The sequence below is a fragment of the Oryctolagus cuniculus genome, chromosome 4 (assembly GCF_964237555.1).
Source record: "Oryctolagus cuniculus chromosome 4, mOryCun1.1, whole genome shotgun sequence".
In the NCBI taxonomy this organism is placed as follows: Eukaryota; Metazoa; Chordata; class Mammalia; order Lagomorpha; family Leporidae; genus Oryctolagus; species Oryctolagus cuniculus.
The window spans coordinates 142164178-142185413 of record NC_091435.1 but is presented as its reverse complement, the minus strand read 5'-3'; the positions used below and the strand labels follow the sequence as shown (position 1 = coordinate 142185413).

Genomic DNA, 21236 nt, shown 5'->3' with positions numbered 1-21236 from the left:
ACCCTCGTCCGGCCGGACCTCATCTCAGTCCCCACCTAACTCACACCTCCACTGACAGGGCAACCACGTTCTTATTCTATTCTCTGAATCTTGGCCTCCCTAAGGTTCAGAAGGAGGCTGCAATGTTTGCCAGCTCTCTCCTCCGCCCCGGCCCTCTCCTCCTTCTAGCCCCTTGGCACCAGGCTGAACGGCGGCCGTGTGGGAAGGGCATGATCTCTGGTGTTATAAAGACCCCATTTCAACGCCGGCGCTGCCCCGCGGTGCTGCCTGCAAAGCTGCAGAGGAAGTCTTGCTGCTGGCTGCTATGCCGTACAGCCCTGCATGGTTTCCATGGAGACACTGTGTGTCCACAAGGATGCCCTGCTGGCTGTGTCTCTGAGAGTTGCTATATTACTACTGCTGTGTAACAAATCACTCCAGAACTTAGCAGCATCAGACAGCACAAGCATGTATTATCTCACGGTCGTGTGGGTCAGGGAATTTGAGAGTAGCTTAGCTGGACTGGAGCATCTTCCGCAATGGTGGCTCAGGTGCTCCCCATGTGGGCCTCCGACAGGGCTGCCCGAGAGTCCTCCTGAGTGCTGTCTGGCTTTTTGCAGGTTACAGGATCTGTGGGAGGAGCAAGGAGAAAGCTGTATCCGTTCAGGATCTAGCTTCAGAAGCCACATAACATGACTTCTGCCACCAGGCCACATTCAAGAGCAGGGGAGTTCAAGGGCAGGGGAGCTGGGCTTCCCATGCTAAAGTAAGTTATGTCAGAGTTTGCCAAAATATCTGAAAACCGCCACAGCTCCCTTCTCTACTAGGTCTCTCTCTTCTCCACTGTCTTTGTCTACTGGGTCCATTATACCTTGCTCCTCAGTCCATTACCCCCCCACCCAGGATCTGTGGCAGTGTGGTGGACATGTGTGTGCCAATGGGCATGAGGGACTCCATATTAGATTCGAGAAGTCCCAGACAATGGTAAAAATTCAGTGTCCACAAGTGAACTCTGTCTCTGGTCAATGTTGAGAATGCACCTTGCATAACCTCAGTGCTCACAGAACGGTCTCTCCTTACTCTACGTCCAAGGAGCCCCTTCCAATAAAAGGTGAGGAAAGAAGGAATGAAATAGGGGGAAGAACATTCTGTTCTGACCCATCGAAGTGCACAGTTCTCAGCAATTTAACTAGTTTCTGAGATCGAATTTCTTTATCAAGTGATTGGAGATCATATTTAATCTCAGAAGTTGGTTTTCATTGCACCATTTTCATTGTGATGAACAGAACCTCTACACCTATGAGTTAAAGCAAAGCAAAGGATCCAACTGGCTGGGCAGTAAAAAGAGCAAGGCTAGCTTCAGGCAGGGCTGGATCCTGATGCTGGAACAATGAAGCACTTCTTCACCTCTTGCGCCTGCTCTCCTCCACGTAGGCTTCCCGTCAGTAAGGCGCTCTCCATGTGAGGGCACACGGTAGCTCTATGCTGTCCTCTCTCTACCTCTTCAGGATCCCCAAGTGGCAGAGAGCATCTTTTCCCCCAGCAGTTTAAGTTAAAAACTCAAGGTTCTGTACTTGCCCTCGGTGCAGAGACGTTGGCTTTGGCAGGGCCTGGGTTGTACAGGCTGGGAACATGGGACACTGGTGCTGTCTGAACCACACAGGCTGAGTGTCACCAGCAGAAGGGGAAGAGAGGTGCAGCAAGCAGACTGGCAGCACTCTACTCCGCTGATGGGGCCGCGTGGAGGAGAGCAGCCGTCTGGCACTCGGTGGCGGTTCTGTTTTCCTGGATTCCTCTCTTTGCCCTCTCTCCACGTTTGATCATTTTATAAGTCCTTTGGCTTTTCCCTCGGTGGTGTTGCTTGCAATGGCCCCCCCTCTGCATCCCACAGCCTTGCCAGGTCCTCTCCCAGCTGTTGCTCAGTTGCAGCACCATCTCGCTGCCCCACTCCAAGTCTCCCACAGCACCTGAACTTGAACCAGGCTCTGGACAACCATCACCTCCACATACTTTGCAATGACCCCTTGGTTACAGAGGTCCCCGTGCAGGGTTTATGGGAGAGCTGGTGGCTGAGGGGAGGTGGAGGTGCATGGTAGCCAGGGTGTGTGGGTGCTATGGTTCCCAGAGCAGCCCAGATGGAGCCCAGAGCCTCTGGGTGCTGAGGGAGACAAGACAGCCGGGTGCACTGCTGCTTCTCAGCACCCCATCTCCAGGGCAGGACGAGCAGCAGTTTTCTGTGCCTTGATCTACAGTGAAAAACGTCTGGCTGATCCTGGCCAACCCTGCCAACCGTGAAGCCAGGTGTTCTGAGTTCAATTTTGTGCAGGCTTCTTTCTTCTTTTTTAACAACATTTTCTTTATTTTAACTAGTTTTTTTTTTAAAGTTTTTATCCTGGAATATCACAAGCAGCTACACAGTAGGAAAAATAGTCCAATGAATTCCATATACCCAGGACCCAGCCTCACAAATCCTAGACACGGCCTTTTCGTCCATAAACAGAGATGCACTTAGATTCCTAAAATACCTCACCATCACGACCTCATCCTACCTAAAAATGCAGCAGTGCTTCCAGCAACAGCAAACATCCACCTCACATAGCGCCTCATAAACATGGATACTTTTCATATGGCTGCTAACATTTTTTTAAAAACTGAATATCCATCAGTTTACAAACTTCCCTATTTATCTAGTTTCTTTTTGTTTGCTGTAGTTGGTTTTGCTTTTACTTGTCATTGGTTTGAATGGCGATTCAGTCAGTGCTGTGCACAGTTAGTGGGTATGTCTCCTGAGTCCCCTTGAGATTCTGATTTCCTGCTCGCTATCTTTTGAAAGATCCTTTAAACATTCTTTTATTATTTGAAACTTTTTGTGATTAACAGGCCACACTTGCACACCGCGTGGGGCGCAGAGCAACATTTCAACACACACACAGACCCAGCGCAGACTGAGCAGACCACACCCCGAACCTTTCCAATTCCTTAGCTTTTTTTTTTTTTTTTTTTTTTTTTTGACAGGCAGAGTGGACAGTGAGAGAGAGAGAGAGACACAGAGAAAGCTCTTCCTTTGCCGTTGGTTCACCCTCCAATGGCCACCATGGCTGGCGCGCTGTGGCCGGCGCACCGCTCTGATCCGAAGGCAGGAGCCAGGTGCTTCTCCTGGTCTCCCATGGGGTGCAGGGCCCAAGCACTTGGGCCATCCTCCACTGCACTCCCTGGCCACAGCAGAGAGCTGGTCTGGAAGAGGGGCAACCAGGACAGAATCCGGCGCCCCGACCGGGACTAGAACCTAGTGTGCCGGTGCTGAAAGGCGGAGGATTAGCCTAGTGAGCTGCGGTGCCGGCTCCAATTCCTTATCTTTTTGTGGATTTGCTGCCCACCAGCTCCTCCCCCAGTTTTTATAAAGAATGCAATACAGTGCTGGGGAGGCCTTGAAGCTTCCTGGAGAATCCAAGTTGGGTTTCCCCTAGGGTTTCTCGCCTGTGTCAGTGATTGCATGCCTGTTGCATTCTTTTGCAAGTCCCTGCATGTTCTGTAAATGTGTTGCCTAATCCAAATTGATCAGGTTCTGAGTTCACTTCTTGCCAGAACCATTTTGTAGGTGTTGTGTAGAGGCACAAACGCCATCTGGTGGCCTCTCTACTTTGTGATGTTAACAACCACTGATGGGGCCAGTTTTGTGGCATAGGGGTTAAGCAGCCACGTGCAATGCCAGCACCCCACAGGAGCGCCAGTTCAAGTCCCCGCTCCTCTACTTCCAGTCCAGCTCCCTGTTAATGTGCCTGAGAAAGCAGCAGATGGACCCTTGTCACCCACAGAGAGTCCTGGATGGAGTTCTAGGTTCTTGGCTTAGACCTGGCCCAGCCCTGGTTGTTATAGCCATTTGGGAAATGAACCAGCAGATTTATTTATTTATTTGAAAGTCAGAGTTCCACAGAGAGAGGAGAGGCAGAGAGAGAGAGAGAGAGAGAGAGGTCTTCCATCTACTGGTCCACTCCTCAGTTGGCCACAATGGCCAGAGCTGCGCCAATCCGAACCCAGGAGCCAGGAGCTTCCTCCTTGTCTCCAATTTGGGTGCAGGGGCTCAAGGAGTTGGGCCATCTTCCACTGCCTTCCCAGGCCATAGCAGAGTGGAGCAGCCGGGACTAGAAGAACTGGCGCCCATAAAGGTTGCCGGCACTGCAGGCAGTAGCTTTACCTGCTATGCCACTGCGCCAGCCCCATCTTCCTTTTTTTTTTTTTTTTATTTGTTTAAGACGTAGAGTTATAGACATAAGAAGAGACAGAAAGTTCTTCCACCCACTAGTTGGCCTCAATGGCCTCAATGTCTTGGCTGATCAGAAGCCAGGAGCCAGGGGCTTCTTCCAAGTCTCCCACATGGGTGCAGGGTCCCAAGCACTTGGGCCATCTTCCTCTGCTTTCCCAGGCCATAGCAGAGAGCTGGACGGGAAGAGGAGCAGCTGGGACTAGAACCAGTGCCCATATGGGATGCCAGCTCTGCAGGCAGAGGCTTAGCTCACTATGCCACAGCACCAGCTCCCTGGAAGATATTTCTATCTCTCCCTCTATAGCTCTACCTTTCAATACAAAAACTTTAAAAAAAAAAAAAAAAAGATGATCATTGCCTTGATCCGTTAATTTCCTAGGAGTCAATGAAGTCATCCTAATGATAAAAAATAATATATTATCATTTTGGAGTAGCTTAAACCATATCATGTGCTGTAAGGTGAAAATAAAAAGTGTCCTGGCTCTCGAGTCCTCTTTAGAGGTAACCACATTTAGAAGCTATCTTGTGTTTGCACTAATTAAAACGCATTGGTGGGGCTGACACTGGAATAGCAGGTAAAGCTGGCACTGCAGGTGCCATATGGGCGCTGGTTCAAGTCCCAGCTGCTCCACTTCCCATCCAGCTCTCCACTGTGTCCTGGGAAAGCAGTAGAAGATGGCCCAAGTCTTCGGGCCCCTGCACCCGTGTGGGAGACAGGGAAGAAGCTCCTGGCTCTGGATCAGCCCAGCTGTTGCGGCTAATTAGGGAGTGAACCAACAGATGGAAGACCTCTCACTCTCTCTCTCTCCTTCTCTCTCTGTAGCTCTGACTTTAAAATAAATAAATAAATCTTTAAAAAAAAAAAAGACTCGTTTAAAGTAACAAAACCTCACAGCTTAAGTCTGAAAGAAAACATAAGATGAGGCTACAGGAGCAATCCTTGGAGTCTTAAGGTGGGAGTGACAAGGGGCCGTCATTTCCGAGACCTGGAGAGCCACCGGCACAGGGCGCTGCCTTCCCAGGCTCGGGCCTGCACCGGTACTCCATGTTCCTCTCCGCAGCCGCCTCCTCTCACCTCTCCCCTGCCCTGCCCAGGCTCTAGGCTCTCAGCTCCAGCAACCGCACAGACTGAGCAGCATGGCTGGATCACAGGTCCAGGTTCCCAGGGGCTGGCGACTGATTGGTCCTTGTGAATCACGTGACCTCCTGCCCCTGGGCCAATCAGCTCCGTCTCCTCCCTCGCCACGTGTAGAAGCGGCTGTTTCTGGCGAGGTTTCTGAGTGGGGCAGTCCCTTCCCAGAAGGTGTGGTGTTGATGTTTGAAATTGCAACTAGAGCCCACTGGAGCTTTGGTGGAAAGGGAATTCATCACAGAGTTTTAGGAACCCCACAGATCTTTGGAGTCCATCTTGAAGGCTACGTAGAGGGGAGTAATACAGGTTTGATGCCGCAGGGCTGCTCGTGTCCACTGCCAGTGTGGACAGCATCCATGACGCTGGATACCAGGAACCAGAAACTGCCACTGGTACCAACCCAAAGCCAATTTTGCAGCTGCCGCCACCATTTCCAAAGCCTCAAATCTGCAATCCACCTTCATCACAGGTTCTCTTTCTAAACCCTCCCCTGGGGCGCGTGTAACTGAGGGGCCCTCGGCCTCATGCTGGAGCGTGGCCACTACTTATGCTGGAAGTCAAGTTCTTCCTCTATCACTGCCTTGGGATCCCAGTGAACACAATCTCCCACACAGGGGAGAGCCGTAGAGCTGTTCACAAGGAAGTGGGCCCGCTAGGGGTTCCCACAACAGCAGAAAGACTGAGGGGTCAATGTCAGAAATTCCACCAGGATCCCCAGCAGGGGCGCCCAGTGTTGGGGGATGGGGAGCCGTTTGGTCCAGACATGGCATTCGAGTGGGGCTTTTCTACATTTCACAAGATCTCCACCTGCAGTGGCACACACAAGTCACTGTGAGATAGCAATAACAGATGAAGTTCTTTCTCCATCTTTTTTTTTTTTTTTTTTTTTTTTTTTTTTTTTTTTTACTTGAGAGGTAGAGTTAGAGAGAGAGAGAGAGAGAGAGAGAGAGAGGTCTTCCATCTTCCATCTGCTGGTTCACTCCCCAAATGGCTGCAATGGGCCTGAGCTGGGCCAACCCAGAGCCAGGAGCCAGGAGCTTCTTCTGGGTCTCCCACTTAGGTGTAGGGGCCCAAGCACCTGGGCCATCTTCTGCTATCCCAGGCTGTAGCAGAGAGCTGTTAATGGAGACAGAAGTTGCAAATTAAGGCTTGAAGAGGGTTCTATGGAGTTCCCCTTGCCAGGCTTACTGTGTACGAAGGTTTTAGAGGCTGCTGGCAGGAAGATATTTTACCAGAGTTAGGGGGTGACAGTGGGGTCCCAAACAGCTGTGTGTGTGGTGGTGGTGATGGGGGGGTGAAGAACCTGTACTCAGGTGTGCACATTCTGGCCCTGTCCTTGTCCTCTCTGCCTCGGAGGCCAAGGCGGGTGGGGGAGGAGGGGTCCCTGCCCCAGACAGGTCACCCCGCCTGACATCTCTTAGATGCCTCCCTGGCTCCCCCCAGCATCGGCCAATCCTGCTTTTTCAGCCACTGGGAGCTTGTGGGCGAGAAGTCGAGTTGACTCCACCTGAGTCCTCCTTGTAAAAACCCACCTGTGCGTTGGCTTGTTCCATGCCAGGCACTGATCAACTCTGCGAATAACCTCGATTTCTGTTCCAGGTTGCTGACATGTGCTTGATTCATTTAATTCTCAATAAAATAAAATAAAATAAAGCCTAGGAGAGGAGGCCTGACCGGCCTTGACCTTACGGAACTAGGCAGGAGCAGAGCTGGGGTTTGAACCCAGGCTGTGGGGTTCCAGAGCTCGGACCCTTGGCCACTTCATCCTGGGCCTGGCCTGTCCTGCCCGAGTGGTCACACACCGCTGTCTCGCTGTTAGCAAGCTTCAAGTCAGGTGCTCTAGACACGTGAATCAGTGCTCAGAGAACACTGTCAACAACTGAACCCCCTCCCCTTTCAGCTGAGAAAGCATTCAAAATTTCATCTTCCCAAGCCAGTAGGCCCAGGGAGTTGTGAGATGGGATTCCATTTTCCCAGCCCAGGGGCCCCGTCTCTGCCACTCCTTACGGCCGTCACCACATTGACGTATGCTTTGGAAAGTCGGTGCGGGGCTCCATTACTGGTGCCCAGTTACATCACCAGGAGCTGCTCAGGTGGAAAATCCTTTTCACACTGTAGCCATGGCATCCAAGTGTTGGTTAAGCAGTGCGACTTAGCAGTGGTTCTACAACGGAGCTAACACCTCCATAGCCTTGGCCGGGAGGCGAGAGGCCGGCAGCCACCATGAGGCCCACCACTGTGAGTTTAGGAGCAAGCCCTCTGCAAAAATATCGGAGACAAGGCCAACAGGAAACCTGCCTCCTACTCTGCCTGCATTTCTTTGGGAAGACTAACTGAATGGAAGGTGAGTGTTTGTGCTGCCTTCTGCCTGTGTTGTCACTCTCTTCCTACTACCAAGAGACCAGTGACTGGATTAATTATGCTGAGGCTGCTCATGGCCTCTCCTGCTCCTGTGGTACCCCACTCTTCACTAAAATTGGTCCTGGTATTCACGCTGGTCAACCAGAAAGGGGCCGAGAGGGGGCACTGTGGTGGCACAGCCACTGCCTGCAATGCGGGTGGCCCATATGGGTGCTTGTTCAAATCCTGGCTGCTCCACTTCCAGTTCAGCTTCCCGCTAATGCACCTGGGAAGGCAGCAGAAGATGGCCCAAGTCATTTGCCCCTGCACCCAGTGGGAGACCCAGATAGAACGCCTGGCTTTAGCCTGGCTCAGCCGATACTGCCATTTGGGAAGTGAACCAGTGGATGGAAGATTTCTCTCTTTCTTCCCCCAACCCCATTACTCTGCCTTTCAAATAAACATTAAAAAAAAAAAAAATGGAACTGAGTTTCGCCACGGCCCAGAGGCTCCCGCGGATGGAGCCACAACTCCTATATGACCCAGGCGTTTGTGCTAACAGGGCTACAGAGTGGAGATCCGGTAGGGGTCTGAATCCCCGGGATGGGGTGGTGGGGGGACTCACGTTGATCTGAGTGTTCCTGGCTGGCCGACAGGATGGCCACTCAGCGAGGGCCTTTGTGAAATGTGCACGTGCTCCACGCACCACCCTTGCTGTGGACGTCTCCAACAACAGGGGCCGAGACCAAGGCTGCGGAGGGGAAGGGTTCTCCAGGACCTCAGGCAATGCTGGGCTCTCGCTGGCTGGGTGCTGGCCACGGAAACAATCTTCAACATTTGTCCGTGGCCTGGTTTCTCATCTTCCTCTTGACTGGCGTGTTGCCTGGGAGATGCCTGGTTGTGGGGGCTGCCTGTGTACCCCTGACCTCTCACTGATGCCAGTAGCATCCCCCTCCCCCGCCAGCACACCCAAGTCAAGGAACCAGGTATCTCCAGACAGGGCCGAAAGCCCCTGGAGAGGGGCGGGGCTGAGTTAGCCTGAGCTGGGAACCATGGGGCCGGGGCAGCGGCTCTCAACCACCGCTGCACTGCAGAATCACCTGGAAGCCTTTCAAAGCGCACAGTGGCTGGCAGTTTGAGACTTTCGGCTGTAACTGATTCTGGGGCTCAGCCTGGGTGGAGGGAATGTTGAGGCTCTCCAGGCGGCCCTCACACTGAGCCTGGTCTCAGCAGCACTGCTTCAGGGCAATCTTTTGCAAGTTTCGCTGAGCTACAAACTCCGTAGCCCAGCTGTGCAGGAGGTGAGGCCAGTTCTTGTCCTGGTTTCCTGACCAGGGAAGTGAGATGCAGGGGGGTGTGGTGTTGCCTTGTGAGGGCAGGCTTGGGATTAGAACTCAGCTCAGGTGAATCCTAACCCAGTGCTCTTCCCAAGGGTGCCGGGCACAGCCGGGGCAGGTGGTCAGCTTGACCACAGGGTCTGTGATGCGAGGCTGACCTTTTCCAGTTAGCGTCCCCACCCTGGATCTCTTACCTCCTTACCCTTCCTTCCGTTTCCCTGCCTCTTTAGACAAAGGCACAGCCAGCCTTCGTCTACACTTCCGTGTGAACATGAGGCTCTTCTAGGGGGACTGCAAGTTATGCCGCAACTAGTCCAGTGCAAACAAAGTCTTCCTATCAGCCAGCAGGTGGGGTGGGGACGGTCTTGGGGTGGTGAAGTGAGTGTCCAGGACACCTCTGAAATCTAATCAGACAGCTAACTGCCTCTGATTAAGGTTCACCTCATTGCAGCCTTGGGCTTAAAATTCTGACTGCATTTCACTCACAGATAATTCTAGAGCGCCTCCTTTGTACATAACGCAGTTACAAAACCATTCTCTGCTGGGCGGGCCCCCTTGACTGGGCTCCAGGTCCCCAGGGTGGAGGGCAGCTTCTCCTTTGGTGGCACTCATGACACCGTCCATGGCTGGACATGCAGTATGGTAGGAACTCATACACACACCTCCCTGGTGCCAAGCCTGTGCCCCAGGGGAAGACACGCCCAGGTGTGTCCTCACCTGCAGCCGCCTGGCTCAAGGTCTCCCTTGGGCACACACAGGGGCCGCATGAGGAGCAGCTGGCCGCAGGAGCCCCAGAGGGGACGTGAACGCAGTGGAGTGTGAAGCTTCTCCCAAAACAGACATCTCGGACAGGGATCACTTTTATTGAGACGGCTTCAATTTAAGGAAAGAGACAAAGACAAGAGCCGGACTCTGCTGACGGATGCCGGAGGGGAGGCTGGACAATCTGCCCCGAGCTGTGCAGAGGGGCGGGGAGGGTGTGTGTGCTCCTGGATCCCACGTCCACGCCACTCGCTGCTTGACACCAGGGTCTTCTGCCGGAGTTTCACTGCACCTTCTTGAACACTTGCTTGCACACCACGCCCTGCACCCTCATCTCCTGAAATAAAGGCAAATGCTGGTCACACTTGGGGCTCCACATGTTGTGTGACACAGACCTGGAAACTGGTGACTGGCTGCTATTTCCCCCAGAGAGCTGGTTTGCACTAACGAACTGTCTGGTTAGCAGAGACCAGGCTGTGCTCCACCCTGCAGACAGAGCTGGCTGGGGGAGCAGACAGGGCTCAGACCTGGCCGGCCTGGCCCCTTGATGTCCCCCCTCCCCCTCCAGTGTCCTCCAAAAAGCCTTAAGCATCTCAGGACAGAGGCTGGTCCTGGGCTCAGACACACGGCTTCCAGAGGTTGCCCCGGCCCAGGGTTGCACTCTGGTGTGACCTGGGAAGTGTGCAAATGCCCGGCTCCCACACCAGACCGGTTCTATCAGCGGCTCAGTGGGTGGGGCAATAATTAGAAGCTGCCCACGCAGTTCCAAAAGGCAGCTAGCATAACGCCTCGCCCTGCCCACAGGGCCGGGGCCTGCTCAGCTCCTGCCAGCTGTGGCCAGGAGGCGATGGCAGCAGAATCCAAGGGACTTTTTTTTGAAGGGGGCTGGAAATTGGACGCTTAATGCGACATTTCTTAATTTTTAAGTTGGTGGCGGAACATGCCGGAAGCCCTTAGAGAACTAAATGAAACAGGTCTGCGGCCCTCAGATGGCAGCCTCTGGCACAGAGCCACAGCTATGAGCTGATGGGGATCACTTCTTCCGCCCTCTTGGCTCTGCATCGAGGACACAGACTCCTCGGGAGGAGGTGGTCCCCAGGCCAGGCCTCGTGGCCCAGGCTCTCTGTGTTAGGTTCTCCATGACCGTGCACTGGGCGCCCAGTGGTGGCATTTCCCAAAAGCAATGCCCTCCTGCCTCTTCCTGGCACTCACACTTCTCAAGGCTCCTGCAGACCACAGGAGATCTTTGTGGATTCCTCTGTGGTACAGTGGCAGTTTGCAAATGAGGCCGACATAGGGAAGGGACCTACCCACGGGCATCCAGAAAGTTGCCAGGGATTAGAAACTGGGTTGCCTGCACCAAGCTCCTTCTGCAGAAAGATCATAGCTGGGGAGTTCCAAGGGGGACAATAGAAGCAAGAGGCAGGGGTCCCCCTCACGGGACATGAGCTACGTCAGCCCTTTTGGAGTTAGGGCTTTGCTGTGGATCTGTGCACACTTTTCCCAGAGGGTGGATTGAGCATAAGTGCCTCTGACCTGAGGCCCTAGGCTGGAGGACAGGTGAGTGGGGTCCACCCAGAGCTGAGCAAGCGTCCCCTCCCCTTGACCTAGACCACGTCTAAGTCTCTGAGCCTGTGAATGCTCCTTGGCTCTGGCCTGGCCACAGCTCAGCACGGTGCACATTTATATAAATGCAGAATGCAGCAGGCACAGCTTTGTAGATGCGGTTCCTCCCCTCCACCCTCAGAATGGACAGTTGGGTCTGCCCAGAGCCCGCGTCACTCAAGCATCCTCCCCAGGTTCCTGGAAGACATGCTCCAGAGCAGAACCAAGACCCAGCCGTGGTGCCCTCTTCCAAGTTCCACTGGGACCTCCCTCCGAGTGACAAGGGCCTCGGGGGCCACAGCCCAGGCGGGCCCGGGGAACCTACCAGGTGCAGCTCGTCTCCCTCGATCCACTGGGTCCAGCCGCGGCCCTCCTTCTCGCCCTTCTGCACACACTCGAGCTTGTCCCCATCCCAGCTTACCGTGGTCTGCCAAGCAAGAAGCACCACTGTCAGGCCTGAGCAAGCAGCCCCTGGGGGCGGGGACGGGGCGGGGGCGGGGGCGGGGGCGGGGGCAGGGCGGGGGCGGGGGCGGGGGCAGCCCGAACCTGGATGATCCAGGATGCGCTCCTGTGCTCCCGGCAATTACATCATGGAAAATGTGCAGCCCCGCATTCCCTGCCCCACCCCCCAAAAACTTCAATTAAACGCTACCAATCTGTTGTAAAATTCATGAAAATCTGCATCTATATACAAGGGTCATTAGGGGGCAAAGTCATTGGGGTGGGGCTGTCATTGAGGGGCTGAGAATGGGGGCAGGGCTCCCTAGGGTTGAGCACAGGCCAGCTGCGGGCTGGTGAGGGCTCCTTCCCCACATCATGATGGTGCCGGGTGGGCTTTACTGAGTCTCCTGCCCACCCTTGGACCCTGCATCTCTGTTCATTCATTGTTCCCACTTTTCTGGATCCTGGGACACCCCCCAAAGACCCTACCCCTGCCTTCAAAGAGCTCTCCACTCGTCAGGGCAAATGACCTTGGTAGAATTATCCCCTGGTAGGCATACCTGGTGCCCGGCAGGTGCCAGCTTGCACTTCCAGGCCCTTGCTGTGCCACCTCTTTTCACAGACCAGGTGAGGACACTTGCCACACTCACCGTGGTGGGCAGTGCAGGAGCCAGATAGGAACACAGCTCCATGGGCGCCGAAGCCCCCCACCCCACTACAGCTTCTTGAAGCACCCTCACATCCCTAGACCTACCAGCACAGGCTGTGGGAGCCCAGGGCAGAGTCCAGGGAAGGGGCTTCCTGGGGGACCACCACGGGATGAGGGAAGGTGCAGAGATGGGCCTGCACAAGGTTGCTCTGGAGTGGATCCGGTCACCCAGGGGACTGTGGGTGCTAAAGGCACCATGCTGCTTGTGCTCAGAGCAGAGCACGGATGAGCTCCCGCTGTCTCCCTCTGAATGACCTTCCCATCTGGGCAATTCCACGTGACGAGCCCCGCCTCCTCACTGTAGCGGGCAGAGCTCTGCCCCTTGCTCACTGGGCTGCTCCGAGTCCATCCCGTCTCTGGGTCCCTGTGCTCCCATCAGTCATCTAAGGCCATTCTCTCAGAGGTATGGCTTTAAAGCTAACGTTCGAGGATTCCTGTTGGCAGCAGGCTGGTAAGGACCTGGGAGAGGAGAAATCTGGGAAATGGGTGTGGAGAGAACAGTCACTTCCTGGCAGAGGACAATTCCCACTTGTCTCCTCGCTCGCTGATCACTATCGCCCTCTGCTGTCAGGGGGAAGCCTGCAGCGAGACGCAGGCAGGCACAGGGAGGTCGGGGGAGCCTACCCCCAGCTCTGCGCAGGAGTGGGTCTGACTTCTCTGCTCCCGCAGTCTGTTCCCAGAGCGAGATGGGGCACGGGAGGTCTTGGGGGCGGCTCCTCTTCCTAGTCCAGAGACTCACTCGGGGTACAGGTGTAGCCCCAGGCCAGAGAGAAGGGGCCCCTCCAAGTCGGGACGCAGTGTAGTTCCTGTCTGATGGGGCTGTCCTGGGTAAAACCACTATCGATGTGGCCACCAATCAGACGAGGCGCCCATTCACCGGCGCCTCTTCCGTGCCAGGCCTGGGCAGGGAACCGGGAGGCCAGAGATCAGTCCTTGACTTCCAGGAGCTCCTAAGGACACCCTGCTTCCTCATCAACCCCGGAAGTCTTCCTCTGCTCATGCGGAAGTCCACCTGGCGTACAGAGGGCGGAAGTCCACCTGGCGTACGGAGGGCGGAAGTCCACCTGGTGTACGGAGGGCGGAAGTCCACCTGACCTACGGAGGGCTCCCCATTCAGGAAAGTGGCAATGAGACAAGTTCATGTGGTCTTGCTTCCTCAGAGACAGGGGCTCTCGCATTTTGCTGTATTCTGACCAGGCTTTTTTTTTTTTTTTTTTTTTTTTTCTATCAGCATACACACACACACACACACACACACGCTTCTGTTAGAACAAAATTAAGATTGCATCACTTATGATTTTGCATCCTCATTTCTTTACTTATTAGAAGCAATTTCCCACTTCAGCGAATAGTCTCCATAAGCATCATTTTAATTGTTATGTAATATCCAAGAAATTGCTACATAATTTGCAGGGCCCTGCACAAAATGAAAATGAGAGGCCTTGTTCAAAAATGATTAAAGTTTTTTTTCTCTCTAATTTTTATTTATTTGAGAGGCAGAGATATAGGTCCATAGACAGACAGACAGAGACAGACGTAAGACAGAGATCTCCCATCCACTGGTTCACTTCCAAAATGCCTGCAATAGCCAGGGTTGGGCCAGGCTGAAGCCAGGAGCCTGGAACTCAATCCTGGTCTCCCACATGGATGGTTGGGACCCAAGTGCTTGATGCCTCCCAGGGTGCACATTAGCAGGAAGCTGGAATCAGGAGCTGAACCCAGGCACTGACATATGGGGTGTAAGTGCCCCAACTGACAGTTTAACTACTAGGCCAAATGCTCAAAAATGATTATGATGTTAAAGGTGATAACAGTAGAGCACTAACCCGAGGGAGGGGTCCTTCTGACAGCACGGCTTTGAGGGACTGTGGAGGTCACAGGCCCACGAAGCCAGCCCTGGGGGCAGCTCATCACACAGGCATGCCATGATTCCGCAGATTTCCTATCTTGGGCAGTTAGGTTATTTGCAATTCTGTGCTACTACAAACAAGACCTTCTCATAAACACAGAGTTGAACACCTGTTTCTTTAGAATGTATTTTCAGAGGAGAGATGATTGCATCAAAGAATGTGCATATTTCTCAAGCTTTTGATAAGCATTGCTGGCTTGATCTCCAGCAAGCCTGCACCTGTTAACCTTCCAACACCTGTGTCACAGTGACCGTGAGAAGAGATGCTCACTAGCGGCTCCTGCTCGGTGGCTACCATGTCACCCTTTCCAGATCACTTGGCATCTTCTAACAGAGGCCATCTGGACAGAAACAATAATGATACCTTAGGAATAATGGCAGCATTTCTGGCACCATGATAGGGTAGGCCAAGGGTGCAGGGACCAGAAGCCATTCTGGGCACAGAGAAGTCTTTGAGCCCTACCAAGCCAACGTCTTAAAGGGAGGAACCCCTATCACCTGACTACCGTGGCGCTTTCCAAGGCATGGCTGTCTCAGCCCCAATCTGCTATTCACTCGGATCCTGGCTCAGCTGGACACAGGAGAGAATACTCAGAATATTCTTGTCCGTGATGGATGTAGAGTGGTGGCTGAGCTCAGAGGGGTTACATGGGTTTCCCAGGGTCACTCAGCTAATGAGAGGCAGAATGTGGGCCGGAACATAGCCCCTGCAGGGCTCCGGGCCCCCTTGTATCTCAGCCCACAGCAGGGCACCTGGCAAATACCTGCAAGATGCCTGCTGAAGTCTTTGGGAGCTGCAGAAAAAACCATGGGTGCTGCGTGACGCTTGAGCAGCCCCCTGGGGGGACACCGCGCAGCTCAGTACAACCACTGCAGGGCAGGGGTGCGGGAAGTCAAAGGACCACCACAGGGTAGGGGGCCAGGTCGTCACGGCCCAGGGTGGTGGGTGCTGTGCCCCGAGGAGGGTTCCTGATGCACACAGTGGGTTAGCAGTGGTAGGGACGCAGACCGGATGAAGACCCAGTGGGGACTTGAGGGGCAAGCTGGTGCCCTGGAAGTCCATCCTGCATTCAAGGCTATTGGGCATGCGGCAGCAGGTGGGGCGTAATGTCCAACCGCACAACTCAGACTCTGGCCTGGAGTGTGTTTTCATGCTCTCGCACAGCCCCACGGGTCTCATCGGCTGTGTGGAACCATCGGGGGTCGGGGGAGACCTACTGGGAAGTCCAGGGAGTCTGCCAGGTTAGCGCCTGGGTGAGCGAGGCCTGGACCTCAGATCCTGCTCCCTGGCTCCTCCTGTGGAGCTCCCTCCAGCTGGATCAAGTTGGTCCAGAGATGGAAGTGAAGAGCAGGGCCATGGCCTTTGGCAGAGGAGGGTCCTCTGTTCCTGGCGTTGTGGCCGTGGGGCCCTCAATTGCAAAAGGGGGCTAAATGCTACCTACTGCTGGAGACTGCTCCGGCGCTGGCCCCCAGCGAGTCCTATGATATTCAGGCCCTTGTGAAGTGGTCACCTGTACCGACCGGGTTTGGCCACCCCGCCTGCTCTGGCCCGCAGGATATGACGTAAGCAGTTCCTTCATCAGCATGTGTTGAGGGCGTCCCCTCTCGGAACCCAGCTGCCACGCGTTAGGGCAGTCAGGGATATCCCACTAGGGCGAAAGGCCAGCTGGCGAAGCCCTGGAGGGTGAGAGAGGCCGGTTAGAGGGGAGCAGAGGCGTCTAACTGAGCTCTCTGCTCAGCACAGCCTCCTGGAGCTGGAGACGTGCCCAGTTAACCACAGACCCGTGGGGTTTACGGGTCTTGTCATACGCTATGACACTTTGGGAGGGCTGGCTCCATGGCATTACCTAAACAGACACCTCCTCTACCAGGCTGTCCTGAGGCTTGGGCAACCAAGGTAACGCGTTTCCTGTGACACACACGGCAGCTCCCCTAGCGACCCTCCCGGGACCCAAGAACTCTCTCCCCCGCCTCTCTCGAAGGCAGCATCACTAGGAAAGGGGCACTCAGCAGCCTGCGACGAGGACCCTCAGCAGCCTGCGACGAGGACCCAGCCTCACCCGGAAGCCAGGCTGAGTGGGTCTTTAAGAGATCTGCAACTCAGTTTCCTGGATTAATCCCATGAACCAGGGTCTGGTGGGGACATTTCTGGCTGAGGGTGACCCTGATGCTTTTCAAGCCACATAGGAAAGGCAGACGCCTGTGGGGTGGGGTGGACATGGGTGGAAACCAGGGGAAGAGGCACTGCTGCTGCCTGCACCCCCACCATGGGCTCTGGGACCCCACCTTCAGAACGGAGCTCTCAGACAAGCCCAAGGACTGGGGGATGGATGGCCACCTCCATCTCAGCCCCTCACCAGAAATCGTCACCCCCTGGGCTCCCCAAGTACACCTGGGCTGGAGCCCAGGGCAGCTGGCTGGAAAGCCAAGCTGCTCGAAGTCTTCTGCTAAAAACTAGTAATAACCCCCATCCCCTTGGCTCTGTCAGTTTTCCCTAGAGAGACACGTGCCAACAGAGAGGAGACAGCATCCTACCACTGTGACAAGGCACTGTCACTTCAAAAGCCATCATCCAGCTCCCCTGACCACTCGGAAGTCCCAGCTGGCCCTGCTGCATGGGACTGGTGACATAGAAAGCACAGCTCCTACGGGCAGCCCAAGAGAGTGGGCCCCAGGGAGATGGTGAGGCCACTTCCCCATCCAGGTGACGGCACTGGGCGCGCCAGACAAGTCCGCCTAATGGAACCACATCTTCCCAGTGACCTGGCACAGCCTACAAATGCTGGCTCTCAAGAAACCAGTGACATCTGTGAAGGTGCCCCACACACCTACTCCAGGGAACAGGGGGCTGCCCTCACCCTTGCCCAGCCAGCAGGCCCTCTGTGCATGGGCGCACCCCGACAGGGAAGGACTAAGCCTCACCTCTGGGATGAAAGCGGGGGGCCCTGCCTAAGGTGACTCTGCCTGCAAAGGCAGAGCCACAGTCGACCTGGGGCTGCTTCCCAAGCCCCTGCTCTTCAGCTCTGGGGGTGAAATGTAAAAACCAGGTAGCAAGCAGACGCTTCCTGCATGCAACTGGCTTCAGGTGCAACCTGGCCTTTCCTTTCCGAGTCTCCTTGGGAAGGTATGCACGTTCCTGGGTGATGCGGAAGTTTTCAGCCTTCGCCGCTGTGTTCAATATGCAACCTGGTGGGAAGGTCCCGGGAACCTGCCAAGTGCCTGTGTGCCGGGAGCCTTGTGCAATGCTTCATTTAATCTTTGAGCTTTAGGGAGGATGAAAATTAGGCTTCTGTAATTTACCAGCTTGCTTCCTAGGTGCTAAGGCTTGGGCTCTAAGTGAACCCCAGGAATCTCTGGCTGAGAAGTCCCAGTGCTTCCCTGGAAGCCAGCCTGGTGGAGGGGGCAGGTAGTGAGCCCTCTTCTCCTGGGCCATTCCTAGGGGCCTGGCAATAATCTAAAACCAGCAATCAGAGGGAAATGCACATTCGGTCCATAAGCAGATTACAACTAAAATTAATAAGGCCTTGAAAAAATGTGAACAATAATGAGAGACACCAGAGCTGTTAAAGGCAACCTCTGTGAACCACCTGTGGAGCCACAGTGAGTGAGGCCTTTGTGGGCAGGCAAGGTCTCGGAGCTGACGGCAGGCGAGGGACAAGGCGAGAACGTGTCACGACTGAGAACCCCAGCACGTTACACGCTGTTTTCCTTAAACATTCCCCGCAGTGCTCACACGGATTTAAACTGTCAGAGCCCTCCAGGTGCCAGGAAAGGCAAAGAGCAGGGTGAGGAGGCGGGAGGTGGGGAAGGTCCCAGGGCCCCATGGGACCATGCTCAGCCATTCTGGGGACCCAGACGCAGGCAACTCGCCCTGGAGGGGGGCGGGGAGACACGGAACCTGGCAATGATGCCTCTGTGCTCCATGCTGGGGTGAGTGATGCGAGGTCAGAGAAGGCTTCCTGGAGGAGGTGACAGCATCACTGTCATTGTCACTGTCACTGCCATCACCATAAAGGCCGGTACTGAGTACTCATTATATGCTGGGCAGGACATCAGGCGAGGTATGTGTCCTATAGCCATCGCCACCTTAAAACCCCAGCTTACAAATGTGGATGCTGAAGCCAGACACTTAGCCACGAAGCAGGAACACAGTTAACTCAGGAGCCTGGGTTCTCGGCTACGCTTGCCCTGCAGCGACTTGGTCTAAGCTGACCCTTTAAAAAAATGTTTATTTTAATCTACTTGAAATACAGAATGAGAGAGAGAGAGAGTGGGAATCTTTTCATTTGGTGGTTCACTTGCCAAGTGCCTGTAACAGCCAGGGCTGGGCCAGGCTGAAGCCAGGAGTCCAGAACCCCATCTGGGTCCCCGTGTGGGTGGCAGGGCCCCGCACTTGGGCTGTCCTCCGCTGCCTCTCTTCCATGAGCATGAGGATCTTACAGTGTGAGCTCTGCAAGGAAACAGCTTCCGGCACTCATGGCTCCCACACCTCCTGCACACCAGACATGGTTAGAAAGAGAGGGAGGCAGGGCAGGGGCCCTGGGCTGGGGGCTCACGGACGGCCAGGCAGGAGGACAAGCAGACAATTCCAGCAGCCGTCCAGGTCTGGGTGCCTGAGCCTCTGAGGTGGAGGCAGAGGCCCATCCGGGAAGGCTTCCTGGGGCAGGAAGGCTAGAAGTGATGCTAGAACTGAAACCAGGAAACACCTTGGGAGTTAGATTAGAAGTAGAAAGAGGAAAAAGAGGGGCCAGCATTGTGGTGTGGTGGGTAAAGCCACTGCCTGCAACGCGGCATCCCACCCGGGTGCTGGCTCCTGTCGGACTGCTCCACTTCTGATCCAGCTCTGTGCTAAGGGCATGGGAGAAGCAGCAAATGGCCCAAGTGTGTGGGCCCCTGACACCCTTGTGGGAGATCCGGATGAAGCTGCTGGCTCCGGCTTGGCCCAGCCCTGGCTGTTGTGGCTATCTGGGCTTTTCCAGATCTCCCTTTGAAGCCTGACCCTGCACCTCCAATCCTGGAATTTGCTGGGGAGATGGCTCACGGCCTCTGGGAGTGCCAGCTGTGTCTGGCTCCAGCAGGCCGAAGCTGGCACCATGGGCAATGCAGATGCTTGCTTCTCTGGCCTGGGCCACCCGCGGCCACCCCTGGCCAGTCCAGGAGTCAGCTATTACCATTTCTATCAGCTATTATCACCTCTGTCAGCACCAACCCCCCTCTTTCTTTTTGAAGGACCGAAATATCCCAGGCAGTGCGGCTGCTTGTTCTGCCACAAACTGGCCTCCTAGAAATGGCTCAGCCATTGCCACAATTTCGTCCTGAGTTTCTGAGGCTTGGCGTGCCAGGCACCACACCCGGGGCCCTCCAGCCAGGAAATGTGGAAGTCCTGTTTTAAGCCCCCTTCTGCCTGACAGCGAGCCCATGGCCTGCACACTGTCCCTACACGAGTGTCCTGTGGCTACGGGTACCATGACTGTTGAAAAGTGTGGTGGGCTGCAGGCCCGGGGCTGGCCCAGCCATGGGACAGTGGCTCACCTGCCCAGGTGGGCATTCAGGAAGGACTCGGTGACAGCCTTGGAGCTCCAATCTAACCCCACCTCTTTCTAGCTGGATGATCCTAAGCAATGCATCCGACCTCTCTGGGCCTCCACTTCCCCATCTGCACAGTGGGGCCAGTGAACTCTGCCACAGAGCAGAGCCATCAGGATGAAATGAAACCAGAGGTGTCCAGGACCTTCTCTGGGGCAGGACACACAAAATTCCAGGCAAGCAGCAGCTCCCCTCTGCTCTTGGCCTCCCCCAGCCTGTTCCCTGGGGACCTGCAGACCAGCCTCTGCTTTCCCTAACCCCACTAGCTCGTCTCGAGATGACAAGAGGTCCCTTTACATGAGTGCCCCCACACTCCAAACTTGACTTTCGGAGGACACCCTTCACAGGGTGAAAGGACTACAAATAACATCTCAGGGCTGGGCAGGCAGGGCAGGGGTTAAGCCACTGCGTAGGAAACCCACATGCCTTATTGGAGTTCTGGCTCTGCTTCCGGTTCCACCACTCCCGTTCCTGCACACCTGGGAGGCAGCAGGTGATGGCTCAAGTACTTGGGTCTCTATCACCCATGCAGGAGACCCGGATGGGTTTCTGGCTCCTGAATTCAGACTGGCCCAGCTCTGGCTGTTATGGGCAATTGAGAGAGATGAGCCCTCCTCCCACCCTCACCACCCCACCCCTTCTCTCTCTCTTTTTCTCCATCACACTGCCTTTCAAATACATAAAACCTTACAAAACAAACAGGTGACTGCCTGCACACCAGCATCTGAACCTCCGCATGAAGTTGGCCTCCCCTGCTTTATCACTACCTCCATTTCACAGACAAGGCACAGATAGGCGAAGCACCCGCCTAAGTTTATCCAGGGAAGCGATGAGGTCGTAAAAGCAACCGTCTGGCCCCACACCTCGAAGGGATCTGGGCTACAGCTGAGCCAAAGCTTGAAGCTGGGGCTCCCAGCCTGCAGGGCTGGGATCCCACAATACCTCTCCTTCACTTGGGGATACTGCAGTTTAGGTTTCAAAAGCCTCACAAAGCGATTAATTCAGAGCGTTCACCCCTGGAGATACCCACTGGTACATCTCTCCCTGATCGCAATCTCGAGTGAGGTGCCCGAGTTCAAATCCCAGGGCCCCCCAGCGGCCTGATGGAACAAAAGATATCTCTGTTTTGCACATCACCTTTTTCATATATAATATAAAAAGAATTCTGGCAC

The 21236-nt window shown here is 54.9% G+C and overlaps 1 protein-coding gene across 1 annotated transcript in view; it reads right to left on the bottom strand.

Annotated features, from left to right (window-relative positions):
• Positions 1-9894: 9894 nt before the first annotated feature.
• RBP1 (retinol binding protein 1) overlaps positions 9895-21236 on the bottom strand; it is a 21633-nt gene continuing 10291 nt past the window's right edge. Inside the window, exons 3-4 of the mRNA XM_008266241.4 lie at positions 11745-11846; positions 9895-10151 (exon numbers count right to left, since the gene is read on the bottom strand). Coding sequence (XP_008264463.1) covers positions 10098-10151; positions 11745-11846 — 156 coding nt within the window. The 3' untranslated portion in view covers positions 9895-10097. The remainder of the gene's footprint in view (positions 10152-11744; positions 11847-21236) is intronic.